Genomic DNA, 16158 nt, shown 5'->3' on the forward strand with positions numbered 1-16158 from the left:
GGGGTATAATTTCCCCGTAGAAAAGTGACTGCCCTATTAAACCCTGCTAATATGAGAAGGGGGTACAATTTCCCCGTAGAAAAGTGACTGCCCCCTTATATCCTGCTTATATTAGGAGGGGGTACAATTTCCCCGTAGAAAAGTGAGTGCACTATTGAATCCTGCTAATATGAGAAGGGGGTACAAATTCCCCGTAGAAAAGTGACTGCCCCCTTATATCCTGCTTATATTAGGAGGGGGTATAATTTCCCCGTAGAAAAGTGACTGCCCCCTGAAATCCTGCTTATATTAGGAGGGGGTACAAATTCCCCGTAGAAAAGTGACTGCCCTATTAAATCCTGCTAATATGAGAAGGGGGTACAAATTCCCCGTAGAAAAGTGACTGCCCCTTTAAATCCTGCTTATATTAGGAGGGGGTATAATTTCCCCGTAGAAAAGTGACTGCCCTATTAAATCCTGCTAATATATGAAGGGTGTACAATTTCCCCGTAGAAAAGTGACTGCCCTATTAAATCCTGCTAATATGAGGAGGGGGTACAATTTCCCCGTAGAAAAGTGACTGCCCCCTTATATCCTGCTTATATTAGGAGGGGGTACAAATTCCCCGTAGAAAATTGACTGCCCCCTTAAATCCTGCTTATATTAGGAGGGGGTATAATTTCCCCGTAGATAAGTGACTGCCCTATTAAATCCTGCTAATATGAGAAGGGGGTACAATTTCTCCGTAGAAAAGTGACTGCCCCCTTATATCCAGCTTATATTAGAAGGGGGTACAAATTCCCCGTAGAAAAGTGACTGCCCTATTAATTCCTGCTTATATTAGGAGGGGGTACAATTTCCCCGTAGAAAAGTGACTGCCCCCTTATATCCTGCTAATATTAGGAGGGGGTACAAATTCCCCGTAGAAAAGTGACTGCCCCTTAAATATTGCTTATATTAGGAGGGGGTATAATTTCCCCGTAGAAAAGTGACTGCCTTATTAAATCCTGCTAATATTAGAAGGGGGTACAATTTCCCCGTAGAAAAGTGACTGCCTCCTTATATCCTGCTTATATTAGGAGGGGGTACAAATTCCCCATAGAAAAGTGACTGCCCCCTTTATTCCTGCTTATATTAGGAGGGGGTATAATTTCCCCGTAGAAAAGTGACTGCCCCTTTAAATCCTGCTTATATTAGGAGGGAGTATAATTTCCCCGTACAAGAGTGAGTGCCCTATTAAATCCTGCTAATATGAGAAGGGGGTACATTTTCCCCGTAGAAAAGTGACTGCCCTATTAAATCCTGCTAATATGAGAAGGGGGTACAATTTCCTCGTAGAAAAGTGACTGCCCCCTTATATCCTGCTTATATTACGAGGGGGTACAAATTCCCCGTAGAAAAGTGACTGCCCCCTTAAATCCTGCTTATATTAGGAGGGGGTATAATTTCCCCGTAGAAAAGTGACTGCCCGTTAAAATCCTGCTTATATTAGGAGGGGGTATAATTTCCCCGTAGAAAAGTGACTGCCCTATTAAACCCTGCTAATATGAGAAGGGGGTACAATTTCCCCGTAGAAAAGTGACTGCCCCCTTATATCCTGCTTATATTAGCAGGGGGTACAAATTCCCCGTAGAAAAGTGACTGCCCTATTAAATCCTGCTAATATGAGAAGGGAGATATTACATACTCTCTCATCATTTTGTCGTACATTTCTTGGAACAAGCGACGGAATGTCTTAAACTAACAGCATGTTCCGTACTCTTTGTTTTATCGGGTACTTATTGGCATCCGCTATTACGTCTCCATTTTGCTTTCTCTCTGTTCTATCGTGGACGATTCAGCTGCCTTTTCCTTGAAAGTGTGGATTTTTGTGGCAATGCTTCAGCTGGTCGGCTCAAGTTAATGGGACGTATGCCTTAATTAATCACGTTTGACATAGATATTTACTAGCTTGAAAGAAAATATACTTTATATTTAGTTAATGTGATCAGAGGATTGTAGTAATCAATGTTTTATGCAGCATATAAACTTTCAACGGATAGTCACAAGCCACAGCGAACATAACCACAACTCTATTTCATAATTACACGTACAGAAGGATGAGTTCCACACTGAACTGCTAGCTGACGGGTGCCAGAAATTTCCACTATTACTATCAAAAAGATGTGACTCGTCACTTCCTTCATTATTGTCTCCAAAATCCATGTTTTCTAACGGTGCATGTACAGCCTACGTAGCGGGAAAGTGTGGCTTATGACTATATCACTACACAGATGACCACCTGGTTGGAGAGCCAAAAAGTTCAGTGATGTACATATTATACTGCCATTCGAAAAGAAAAATGACAATGTCTCGCACTTTTTGGACAGTGGGTTGCTTATTGTGCATGATGGTATGTTCAACAACAACAACAACATAAAAATCAAACATGTGGCTTAAGAATATCATCCACTGACTCCTTCATGTGTTAAACATGGTGAATAATATGTAATAGGTTAGTTGCAAACCACAACGAAATTATAAATGTCTGTATTTGATAAAGTTTTTGTATAAATTGAAATACATCACATATTATATTAAAATGCACTACAGCATTATTGAAATACATATTTAGTGAAAAGTGATAAATCATAATTCTCATGCTATATGCATTGTATATTATTTTTTTGTTCAATTTTTTTGAAGTTAAAACAATTGTTTTATTTGACTTGTGTACTCCTGGTGTTTCTGAATCGTATTGATTCTGATCAAAATGTTACAATTAAAACTATAGTCTGTGTGTAGATGTATCTTGTTATTTGTTCCTATGAAAATATGATTAGTGTGTACATAAATATGTTTGTGTGTGTAAGTATGCTTATGTAATATATGTTTCTGTGTAACAAAATTATGATTTATCAACCTCATAACACGAATAACGTGTGTATTCGATTATTTTAAAAATTGATCAAAGGTTCTATCATAAAATGCATCAATGTAATTTTTAAATTCGAGAGTTACTACGGATATGTGGAAGCAACCACTTTCAATTATATTTTACAAGTTATAAAATATTTCCATGTTAAAATATCGCTTCTACGGGCTCTCGTCGTGCTTTTCAAATAAATATAATTACCACAAGGGACAAAGTGTTTTACTTTTTGTTAGTTATGCATAGATTATATAAGAAGTATTTTTATGATGAGAAACCTATTTATTTGTGACAGTACACACACACATTGTGTACAAATTTGTTGTCCAAAATGTTTCAAGAAAATGCAATTCAAATGTCTTGAGTGATGGATTGATTGAGTTAGCGTTTTAATTTATGCACACTAAGTCTAATCAAGAATGGACCCACAGTTTAAAGTTGGATCCGAATTACTATGTGCCTCCACCGGGTATTGAACCCAGGACACCTTTATCACCCTACTCAAATGGTAGACTCATTCAAATGTTTTGATGAACATTCAAATGAGAAAGTTGTACGTAATAATTAAGTCAATGATGAGCCAGATACCAGAGTTATAAAGGCTTTATACGACAAAATAATACATCTAATTTCCCTACTGTTTTGTGAAGTAAACTAAGTAAGCAGCAACTTTTCTCCGTAGCATTTTGTATGCAATTTCTCATGTAAGAACTAATTATTAGAACAGTAACTTTTCTAGGGGGAAATTTGTACCCCCTCCATATATATTAAAGATAAAAGGGGCAGTCACTTTTCTACGGGGAAATTGTACCCCCTTCTAATATTAGCAGGAATTAATGGAGCAGTCACTTTTCTACGGGGAAATTATACCCCCTCCTAATATAAGCAGGATTTAAGGGGGCAGTCACTTTTCTACGGGGAAATTATACCCCCTCCTAATATTAGCAGGATTTAAGGGGGCAGTCACTTTTCTACGGGGAAATTGTACCACCTGATAATATAAGCAGGATTTAAGGGGGCAGTCACTTTTCTACGGGGAAACTATACCCCCTACTAATATAAGCAGGGTTTAAGGGGGCAGTCACTTTTCTACGGGGAAATTATACAGCCTCCTAATATAAGCAGGATATAAGGGGGCAGTCACTTTTCTACGGGGAAATTGTACCCCCTTCTCATATTAGCAGGATTTAATAGGGCAGTCACTTTTCTACGGGGAAATTATACCCCCTCCTAATATAAGCAGGATTTTAACGGGCAGTCACTTTTCTACGGGGAAATTATACCCCCTCCTAATATAAGCAGGATTTAAGGGGGCAGTCAATTTTCTACGGGGAATTTGTACCCCCTCCTAATATAAGCAGGATATAAGGGGGCAGTCACTTTTCTACGGGGAAATTGTACCCCCTTCTCATATTTGCAGGATATAATAGGGCAGTCACTTTTCTACGGGGAAATTGTACCCCCATCTCATATTAGCAGGATTTAAAGGGGCAGTCACTTTTATACGGGGAAATTATACCCCCTCCTAATATAAGCAGGATTTAAGGGGGCAGTCACTTTTCTACGGGGAATTTGTACCCCCTCCTAATATAAGCAGGGTTTAAGGGGGCAGTCACTTTTCTACGGGGAATTTGTACCTCCTCCTAATATAAGCTTGATATAAGGGGGCAGTCACTTTTCTACGGGGAAATTGTACCCCCTTCTCATATTAGCAGGGTTTAATAGGGCAGTCACTTTTCTACGGGGAAATTATACCCCCTCCTAATATAAGCAGGATTTTAACGGGCAGTCACTTTTCTACGGGGAAATTATACCCCCTCCTAATATAAGCAGGATTTAAGGGGGCAGTCACTTTTCTACGGGGAATTTGTACCCCCTCCTAATATAAGCAGGATATAAGGGGGCAGTCACTTTTCTACGAGGAAATTGTACCCCCTTCTCATATTAGCAGGATTTAATAGGGCAGTCACTTTTCTACGGGGAAATTGTACCCCCTTCTCATATTAGCAGGATTTTATAGTGCACTCACTTTTCTACGGGGAAATTATACCCCCTCCTAATATAAGCAGGATTTAAGGGGGCAGTCAATTTTCTACGGGGAATTTGTACCCCCTCCTAATATAAGCTGGATATAAGGGGGCAGTCACTTTTCTACGGGGAAATTGTACCCCCTTCTCATATTAGCAGGATTTAATAGGGCAGTCACTTTTCTACGGGGAAATTGTACCCCCTTCTCATATTAGCAGGATTTAATAGGGCAGTCACTTTTCTACGGGGAAATTATACCCCCTCCTAATATAAGCAGGATTTAAATTGGCAGTCACTTTTCTACGGGGAATTTGTACCCCCTCCTAATATAAGCAGGATATAAGGGGGCAGTCACTTTTCTACGGGGAAATTGTACCCCCTCCTAATTTAAGCAGGATTTAATAGGGCAGTCACTTTTCTACGGGGAAATTGTACCCCCTTATCATATAATCAGGATTTAAAAGGGCAGTCACTTTTCTACGGGGAAATAATACCCCCTCCTAATATAAGCAGGATTTAAAGGGGCAGTCACTTTTCTACGGGGAAATTGTACCCCCTCCTAATATAAGCAGGGTTTAAGGGGGCAGTCACTTTTCTACGGGGAATTTGTACCCCCTCCTAATATAAGCTGGATATAAGGGGGCAGTCATTTTTCTACGGGGAAATTGTACCCCCTCCTAATTTAAGCAGGATTTAATAGGGCAGTCACTTTTCTACGGGGAAATTGTACCCCCTTCTCATATTAGCAGGATTTAAAAGGGCAGTCACTTTTCTACGGGGAAATAATACCCCCTCCTAATATAAGCAGGATTTAAAGGGGCAGTCACTTTTCTACGGGGAAATTGTACCCCCTCCTAATATAAGCAGGATTTAAGGGGCAGTCACTTTTCTACGGGGAAATTGTACCCCCTCCTAATATAAGCAGGATTTAATAGGGCAGTCACTTCTCTACGGGGAAATTGTACCCCCTTCTCATATTAGCAGGATTTAAAAGGGCAGTCAGTTTTCTACGGGGAAATAATACCCCCTCCTAATATAAGCAGGATTTAAAGGGGCAGTCACTTTTCTACGGGGAAATTGTACCCCCTCCTAATATAAGCAGGGTTTAAGGGGGCAGTCACTTTTCTACGGGGAATTTCTACCCCCTCCTAATATAAGCTGGATATAAGGGGGCAGTCACTTTTCTACGGGGAAATTATACCCCCTCCTAATATAAGCAGGATTTAAGGGGGCAGTCACTTTTCTACGGGGAATTTGTACCCCCTCCTAATATAAGCAGGATATAAGGGGGCAGTCACTTTTCTACGGGGAAATTGTACCCCCTTCTCATATTAGCAGGATTTAATAGGGCAGTCACTTTTCTACGGGGAAATTGTACCCCCTTCTCATATTAGAAGGATTTAAAAGGGCAGTCACTTTTCTACGGGGAAATTATACCCCCTCCTAATATAAGCAGGATTTAAAGGGGCAGTCACTTTTCTACGGGGAAATTGTACCCCCTCCTAATATAAGCAGGGTTTAAGGGGGCAGTCACTTTTCTACGGGGAATTTGTACCCCCTCCTAATATAAGCTGGATATAAGGGGGCAGTCACTTTTCTACGGAGAAATTGTACCCCCTTCTCATATTAGCAGGATTTAATAGGGCAGTCACTTTTCTACGGGGAAATTATACCCCCTCCTAATATAAGCAGGATTTTAACGGGCAGTCACTTTTCTACGGGGAAATTGTACCCCCTTCTCATATTAGCAGGATTTAAGGGGGCAGTCACTTTTCTACGGGGAAATTGTACCCCCTCCTAATATAAGCAGGATTTAATTGGGCAGTCACTTTTCTACGGGGATTTTGTACCCCCTCTTTTAAGTGGGAATTGACAGGCAGTCATTTTTCTACGGGGATATTTTACCCCCTGCTTAATTGACGGGAACTGAAAAGGGCAGTCATTTTTCTCTGTAGAAAATTGACTGTACAGTCATTTTTCTACGGAGTCCAAATTCCCCGTCACGAAAACGGGGAATTTGGACTGCGTAGAAAATTGACTGTACAGTCACTTTTCTACGGAGTCCAAATTCCCCGTTACACCGGGTCAAGATCTCACGAAAATTGAGAACCACCGACGTAGAAAACAAAAAAGAAATGAAGAAAGAGAGAGATAGAGAAAGAAAATATCTAGAAAGAGAAACACAGAAGGAAAGAGAGAAAAACTATGAACGCGACAGAGAAATTGAAAAAGAAGAACGAAAGAGAGAGAGAGAAAGTAGGAAGAAAGAGAGGAAAGGGAATATACGAAGAAAAAAGGGAGGAAATGAGAAAAGACAAGGGGAGTGAGAGGAAAGAGAGAGAGAGAATGAATTTTAGTAGCCATTATAAAACCGAAACAGAGACTGCCTGAAAATAAATCACCCACCTAACAAAATTCTATAGCAATACTGCTTGGTAAAATGTAATAATGAACAACCCGTGAGGACTAGGGCCTACCTACCGACTACCAGCCTCACTTCCACCTGTCAAGGTGGAAGAGCATCCAAAAAGTTAGAGGGAGATTATTTCCGTAACATCTTTGGCAGTTATGCATTTGAAGCTTCGGAACGAGTCACAACTCTCCAAGTAGCCAATTAACCAAGCGAGCCGCTGACGTCGTCTCCATCCAGAACCTATCGCTAAGCCCCTTACTCAGGTTCTACACGCCCACTAGGCTCGCTAGACAGACTCGCGCAGTCCGCTGGAGATGTTCCGAAAGTATTTGGACTCTACGGGGTTCTCACGTTCTCTCAGATCATCCTCCCGATGGTGGGTGGCCACTGGTTCCACACACAGGCCGAATCCTCAGGAGAAAACGTGTTACGCTTCCCCCTGGAGACTCGAACCTGCGCGCGTCCCGTAGCAGGAGGCCAAAGCCTAGCGTCTTTTAGACCGCACGGCCACGATGCGGGACGTCTGGTAAAATGTCTCAAGTTTATTTCGCGGTGTTTAATTTTTGTTCTGTTAAAGGTTCATCAACCAGTATACCTAAATTTGGTGCAAGAACTCTACAGTGGAAGAACAACTTCTTTCATGGTTGTGTTTAATAGCAAGGCAAATAAATATGGTGGACGTTTTATGACTCAGGCAAATCTCATTCAGGAATACTTTCTCTTCAAATTAAAAATCCTTTTACACGTCTTGCTTTTGTATTTGAAAAATAGCTTCACGGAGGATACTTTAAACATATATTCATCTAAATTGCTGAAATAAAAACATTCTAAGATTTTTAATGCTTTTTAAAAATCATTTTCGTCGAGTAAATTCAATTCGAAACAAGACAATGTAAACAAAAGCACATGCAGACATATGTTGATTTGTACCCATATGAAACTGAAGTGACAAGTTTCAAACGACAAGCGACACGGACCTCTTCAGTCTCCATTACAAAAAATTAAAAAAAGTTGCTTTTATTTCTGAAGGTTTGTTTCCAAGTGACACGTATCGGTTGTCGCCTGCCGCGTGTCGTTTGTCACTTCGGTCTGAAAGCTGTTGCCTACGATTGATAGTAGGCCAGTTGGTACAGAACTCAGTGATTATGTCACATTGTAGCAACCAGCTAAGTGCCCCTAACTTTAACATAGGAGAATTTAGTCCTCAGAGACACATGTTGATTTACGAGTAGTTGTGACAAGAGATTTGGTCCCTTTTAATGTGGCGGGTGAAAATAGTCTGTGTTGACGCACCCAAAAATTTTCATTTCAATCAGTAAAAGTTCGTATAGAATCTCATTTCATTTACGATAAAGTTGATTCTAAATAATATTACTGTTCTGTTTCTTAGGTCACAAAAAAAATGAAAATTAATGACTGTGAATTAAATTTACTTCGCAGAGAAGATATTCCAAGCACGTCAGCAAGGTAGCTAGAAAATTGGATGTGGACAAGAATGAGGAATGTGAAGGCAACAGACACAGCGCCTCGTCATTCTCAAGCAAGTCTGACCACCGGAATGTAATAGACAGCCAGTGCGTTGCGCAGCCGAACGTGAATTATGATTACGAGAAGTTAGCAGCCCCGGGATCGTCAAAAAGGTTTTCGGATACAATGTGCAAAGAGGAACTAAAGGGAACTGAACCAAAGACGAGAAAGAGATCTCAGAGTTTATTCGATGCTACATGGTTTCGTTTGCCTTTTTACGACAAAAGATCTTCCCCGACGACATTGCCAAGGTAAGTCTGGTTTAGCATTCTGAACAAATTTAAAAAATGTAGAAGTCAATAAAATTGACAGTTTAGCCCAGTATTTAAAGTGATTAGCTGGGAATCGCCGCCTCCTATTTTACAAAATCTGCACAGCACCTATATATTTCTGCTCCCCCCCCCCCATCCCCTCCTAGTGCCAAAGATCTTGGACTCCTTGAACAAAAAGGTACTTATTGGCTTAAGAACAAAACTACTTAGTCATAAAGTCCTTCGCTTATGTCTGACCTAATAATAATAATAATTAGTTTATTGTTATTTACCTAGGTAGTGCAGTGGTCAGATACAGCACCACGTCCAATATTTCTACAATTAGTTCACTACCCATCATCATTTAAATTACTTTTCTACCTTTTGGTTTAATCGCGACGATGAAATGGATGGAGGGACAACACAATAATACACCCATGCCTTAACGGGGTCGTTGACCCACTGTTCCCCCTCGATAATCAGTTGATATCTTTAAATCGACAAATCTCGAGGTTTTACGTAATTTAAAATTGGTTCCAGCGTGCGGAAAACACAAATGTCGGAGATATTCGATATCAAAGTATGGCCCGCGTAAGTATAAACCTGCCATCTCGGAGTACTTTCGCAGTTTTTTATTAGTAAAAGTGTTGTGTGCACACTCAAATAGATAAAGATCACACATCAAACTCAACACGCCTAACTTAACAAAGCGTCGAAAATTGCTTTCAGCACAAAACCTAACAGTCCTAACCTAACGATGTAAAATTATAAACACCAATAAATCCAACACTCCTAACGATAATTTCACTTAAATTTTATTTTCATAGATTTTCAGCCTTTCGTACTTGAGTTACTTTATTTTGTAATACATTTATGAAACAATAGGCAACGTCCTGTTTGCTACTGTTGTGGGATGTGTTGGGTGCTACTGTCACTTGCGCGAAGCCTTCCGGCTGTTCTGCTTCACTCTAAGGTAAAATACGTACTTTACTTGACGAAAACACATTTCCGCGAGCTAAAAACAACCGAAAATGTTCACAAATAACTTGTACTGTACACTCAGTAGTTGTGTACGCCACAAATTCAAAGTTTGTTCATTTGCATCTTTGTTATTTCACGTTGCATTTCTGCCACTTTTGCTAATCGTGACGACGAGGATGAGTAATGATAAGATGAAGTTGATGAAGGCTCACCATCAAATAAACCCGTTCCCTTTTAAGATGAATATAACCCGGAACACCTTGAGTACGTACAAGACGACAAAGTCGGGGAAGCCCATACTTGACATCAGAGATTTTGATAAACAGTACAACACGATAAAAAGTATAGCCCTAATAATAATATTGGATTGGCTAAAAAAAAACACGGGCGCATATAAGTTTGAACCACTGTCCGCAGGGTATTCTTACTTGTTATACTTCACGAAGACAGAACGCACATAGGATTCGAACCCAGCAAGAAAATATCATTGTCATGTGACATGATAAATCGCAACAAGATATTTATCATTACGGCACTGAATTACTAGTTTGCAAACGAGTTCCAGCTATTTCAATTTGTCTTGGATAACCAAACGCATTAACTTATTGTACAAAATCGTAGACATTCAACCACAGTCGAAACGCTTGAACGAATTTCGTGTCAAAGAACTACAGCCCATGGTCACCGAGCTGCCTCTTCGTTACTTCCTGTACTGTAATATCAACAAATAAATATAACTTACCACCCTATTCTTCTTATCTGTGATCATCACTCTTCCATCAAGCGTCTACATGGTACAAAAAATGGCATTCGGCACTCACTACACACGAAACGACAAGCACATTAATTTCGACAGATTTCTTGGACCCACACTGTTATCGTTACCGTTAGTGATTTTTTGTTGGCGTTTGTAAACCTATTATTGCTGTCTGATTATTTCTATCGAAATGAAGCACTTCATACAACACTGCAGATTTCGTACCCTTTAGTTCTCCCAGACCACTGACTGTGTTTTGTTCTTCACGGAATCAAAGCGATAGGTGGCGCTGGCGTTTGGAGGCTTGTTGACATAACAGGGTAGAAAGAAGTATTTACCGATTGCGAAGGATGGAACTCTCCGATATTTATTAATTGATGCTCCTATTTTGCGGGCAATTGTGCACATTGGTATTGATTTTTAACTCTTAACAAACATAGTGAAGGATCTACTGGCTATTATTATTATTATTATTATTATTATTATTATTATTATTATTATTTTAAATCTAAAGCTAACGTAACTAAACCATTGGTTTCAGGATGGCCTATTCTGTACAGTGTTCGCTATTTATTATTATTGTAAAATAAAATTTTAGTGATATATTTTAGTCAACATCTGTGTCAATACATTATAGCTAAGTAATAAAAGACAGGAAGTTAGTTGTCTTACTAGAATTAGGCGTGATTTCTTGCCGTCTAAAACTGTGCGTAAATTTCTTCACGAAAGTTTTAGTGGGGTTGGTTCAGGGATGGCTCAAGATAAAATTTTCATCTCGGGCGAGGTGGATTTTTGGCGCCCCCTCCCCCTATTTCTACCCTCGCCCCCTACTTTTCACCTCTCTGCAATAAATAAACATGACCATGTTATACTGTTCTGGCGACGAAAAATAATAGCCTAATTTAGAAAATACTTTATGTTCTTCTGTTATAGAACGCATTTATTGTAGGTGTCAGTGACGTCTCGTGGCCTCAAATTTGGCCGGGGCTTATTTTTAAAGAATTTAAAATATAATGACAATTCACATGAATTACAAAAAATAGGTATTTTTTTCTTCTAGACTACAAAACTGGACTTAAAAATTTAAAATGTAATAACAAATTACAAGAATTACAAAAAAAACGGGTATTTATCTTCTTCTAAACTACAAAACTGGACTTATTTTTTTAAAGAATTTAAAATATGACAATTCACATGATTACAAAAGAAACAGGTATTGTTGTGAAACATACCTTTCTACGAACATTGACTCCTGTTCTTCTGCTCAGCAAATTTTGTTATTACTTTTTCGTTGAAGCCCTGTATGTTTGAAATGTATTCTATCTCTATTGTAAGCATGTGCCAAGGCATTTGGTCTGTCTTGTCCCATTGCATTTCTTAAGCAGGTTTTAATACGCTTCAATGTGCTGAAACATCGTTCAGATTCAGCTGTTGCCACTGGAGTTACTAAAACTATGTTTGCCATTTTTACTTTTTCTGAAAAGGTACCCTCTAAATAATTTTAAATAAAAAATGAATGCAATGTACTGATAGAGTTTATGTTTTTCAACTCTCCACTACAATAAAGAACACGAAGTTCCCTCTTTAGTTTTCCCTCTTCTATGAAGGGATAATACATCTGGGAAGATGCCTCTGTTTAAAGATTGTTCTCTTTCATTATGTCTTCGTAGAGCAAGTTCATGTCAACAGAATTTTAAGCAATCGATAATTCTATTTAATACATATATGCCTATTTTTCCGGACAAATTCATTGTGTCTTGTAATTGACAGCATATGTCCTTCATCAATTTGTGTTCGAACATCAACCCTGCCAAACTCACTCAAACATAGCAGACGGCCCCTAGCGTTTATATTGGAGATTCAGAGAGCGAAAGTATATTATTACTTTTAGGAGGGGGAAAATAATAATTGTTATCCCCCAAGATGATATTGAGGCATCCTTTTAATGATTGGTAACATAATTGAAAACGCACTACTTTAAAAAGGGGGCAAAGTACATGTGAAAAAAAGTATATGGAAAATCCATATTCCTGAAACTTTCTGACCGATGCGCTACAAAGAAAGTTACGTATTCTCCTTTAGAATTTCGTCATTTTACAAATCGTAATATAATTGTAACAAAAACGTGGCATGCTAAAGAAGAATTAAAGAGTTTAAAAAAATAATTGATTAATAGACTTAGTTTATTTTACTTCGCTTATCTATCACATATGGCTAATCGCAAAGATGAGGATGCGTTACGATATGATGAAATTGAAGAAAGGAAAGTAGACCCATGCCCGGGCGGGGATTCGAACCTGGGGGCCCTTGGCATCGTAAAGCGTTGTGCTAACCACTTCGCCACGGAGGTCAGCATTACACAGACATAAACAGAAAATGGCATCTATGTTTTAATATGCGAGAAACATTTGCGAGGAGATTATTGAAGTAACAAATAATTATTACAAGACGTTGTGATGAAAATTATTAATATATCTGAAATATCAAGAGTTGACCTTGCAGTCTCTAAATGTACTTTTAGAGTTACGCAAAACCTTTACTCAAAATTGCTAGTGTAAATTTATAAGCTATTAAAATTTAAAACTTATTCCTGTTCGAAAAAAGAAACTGCCAAGTCAAATTAATATTTCGTAGAAATACATATATTTTTCTTTCATGAGGCCAAAAGAGTATTTGGAGAGGATAGCGGCTTGGGAAGGCTGTGACAGTCAGATTTACCGTCGTTATTATTATTATTATTCATGTCCATAGCGGTAAAAAATGTGTTGAATCAAAGTGTTGAGTGTTTTAATTTGTAAGAATATATATATGATTTGCCAAGCCGACGGGAGGAAAGAGACGTTCGCGTGTCTTAAGGGTGAGCACCTGAAGGGTCACGTTATGCGTCTAGAGCTTAGAAATTCGACCGTAATGACAATCATTTAAATAATCTGTGGAGTTTCGTCTCGATCAAGCAACAATTACGGACGCCAGATCAAATCGGTTGTAATTGATCAGTTTGTGGGCACCGATTGCAATTGAGCTATGGGCGACAGCGAGGCGGAAGCTTAATCCGCAGAAACCGAACTTCGAGCACGGCCCGTCCAAGTTGGGAGACAATAGAGCGAAGTGGAATGACCTCTCCGGAAGCGTCCCTTCAACGAGCGCCTAGCGTCCTTTTTCAAAATCCAAATAAAACGAAGGACATGGTTTTTCGATACACAGTCTTACCGCGATCCTTGTAGCGAGAGCACCTCCGTGCTACCTCTCCGTATACAGTTTTGCCGCGATTCTTGTAGCGACAGCGCCTTCGTGCTACCTCTCCGCATACAGTGGACCTTGTTGTGTTTTGCGAACACCAGTGTGTGTGATAGGCAGTAAGTCTACACGAGTGCGCTTACCTCAACCGCTGGGGCAAGTTGAAGCGAGACCGTGTTTCCGTGATTACCTTACGCCGTTTATAGTTTTTGTGAAACGAGGAACATCGAAAACTATGGCGGGCTAGAGGAAGAAGAGAGATAAGGACGTTACCGTCGATTCGCCCGATATCAGACGAGACTACGACCCATGCCTACAACATGCCAAGAAACGACGAGCCACGCCGACGACGCCTACCAGCCGCCACGGAGAGAGAGAGAGACGACGAACGCCGCCCTGTTGATGCCCCGACGACGCCTACCAGCCGCCACAGAGAGAGAGATGTTGAACGCCGCCATGTTGACGTCCCGACGCCCAGACCACGGAGATGTTCACCGATCCCGAGAGGAAGGGAAGCCGAGGAAGCAGATGTATGAACGCTCTTCGCATCTTCATCGTCGCGACCAAGGAAACCTTTCGTGTGAATACAATGTGTTTTCAATCGCCCATAAAGACGCCAGGATGCACCTCGGAAGCTGAGAGATGGTAATGTATTCATCTGTGTGAATGTCAGCACGTGACGGCCCGATTGATTTAGAGAACGCCAAACTTCATACCAAACTCCCGTCGCGCTTGTCATTTGTAATTTGTTCGTCTCAGGTCAATTTTTCTTATTCCTTGTGATATTTTTTTATGATCTTAAATTCGTTGTTGTTTGTGCTCCTTTGTATTTGTTTAAAGTGCGTACTATTAGAGTAAAGCGCCGCCCCTTAATTGTTTAATCTACTTGAGGTTTGTTCATTTTTATGTGTCAGTGCTGTGTCGCTGCTAGCTACGTCAGGTCGCATATGTGATTATTTGTTAATGTATTTGCCTGGTAATATGAATTGCTCGTCGCGGCGAAGTGTTTAAGTCCCGCCTGCTAGAGAGTATATGTTTGCGTCACTCAACGGAGGTTATTGTTATGTTTGGAACCACGTGAGGTCTTGTAAAAGGAAAACGTCCGCCCACGTGAGCTTAATTGCCGTTGAGACGCCTTTGTTTATGCTGGTCAAATAATGTATTGTCACCGCGCCGACCTAGTTTCTTTTTTAAAAAAAAGGGTGAACTTAAGTAAGGGCTGGCTAGGATTTGAGTAGCACTGGAGCAAAAATCACAAATGACCTGATTAGACAAAAATTCAAGGTAAATTTAAATATGAATGCAATCATTAGGGCTTATCGTCATAAAACCTGTACATGTCATGTATCATTTTTTGTGTTGATGACCCCGAAAGGACTGAATGCGTGAATGTAGGTGAGAGCGTGAAAGAGGGGGAGATGTAGTAAATTGATTTTTGTTGGTTATGAATAGAATATACTTTTTATTTTCATGTTAATTTTGGGCTATATCATTTCGTACGCATGTCGCTCCCCGTGATTTTCAGGTATGCAGCTAGCCGCTTCCCGGCTACAGGTAAAGAGGTGGTAATTTGAACGTATATATGTTTTTTTTGTTTTTATTCGTTATGGCTTATCACTATGCACTGTTGGTCACCGGTTCCTACACACGAACTTAACCTGGACCGTAACGCTATTTCGCTTGTCCGAGGGAGATTTTGCCGCCTCTATCTAGGTAGTGGTAGCATTTGTTTTCCCGGGCAAGGGAGGGCCTTTCACATTTTTGGCGCCCGAACAGGGACTGAGGCCAAGAGAGTATTTGGAGGGGATGGTGGCTTGGGAAGGCTATAGCCCCGGATCTCGATCCGCAAAGGGGCTTCCAGTGGGAAAACATTGCTATGAAATAGTCCAGAAGAAGGGGCGAAATGATTTTTTTTTTTAAATGGCTCAAGAATACAAAGATATAAGTGGACATTTGACAAGCTTAGTCTAAAACTTACAACTGAAATCGTACGTGTTGGGGGGGGGGCTACGTGAGGTAACACAATGGCATATGATTCACAATACTAAAATTAAAATAAATATGTGGGAACAAT

General features: G+C 40.0%; 1 protein-coding gene across 1 annotated transcript in view; it reads left to right on the forward strand.

Moving 5' to 3' along the window:
* The window catches only part of LOC145995239 (caspase-1-like), a 37948-nt gene that overhangs the window by 9418 nt on the left and 12372 nt on the right, over positions 1-16158 (forward strand). The window contains exon 2 of the mRNA XM_083131804.1: positions 8772-9109. Within this exon, the coding sequence (XP_082987930.1) occupies positions 8772-9109 (338 nt within the window). The remainder of the gene's footprint in view (positions 1-8771; positions 9110-16158) is intronic.

This window comes from Lepisma saccharinum, chromosome 11 (genome assembly GCF_977018435.1).
Source record: "Lepisma saccharinum chromosome 11, izLepSacc3.1, whole genome shotgun sequence".
Lineage (NCBI taxonomy): Eukaryota > Metazoa > Arthropoda > Insecta > Zygentoma > Lepismatidae > Lepisma > Lepisma saccharinum.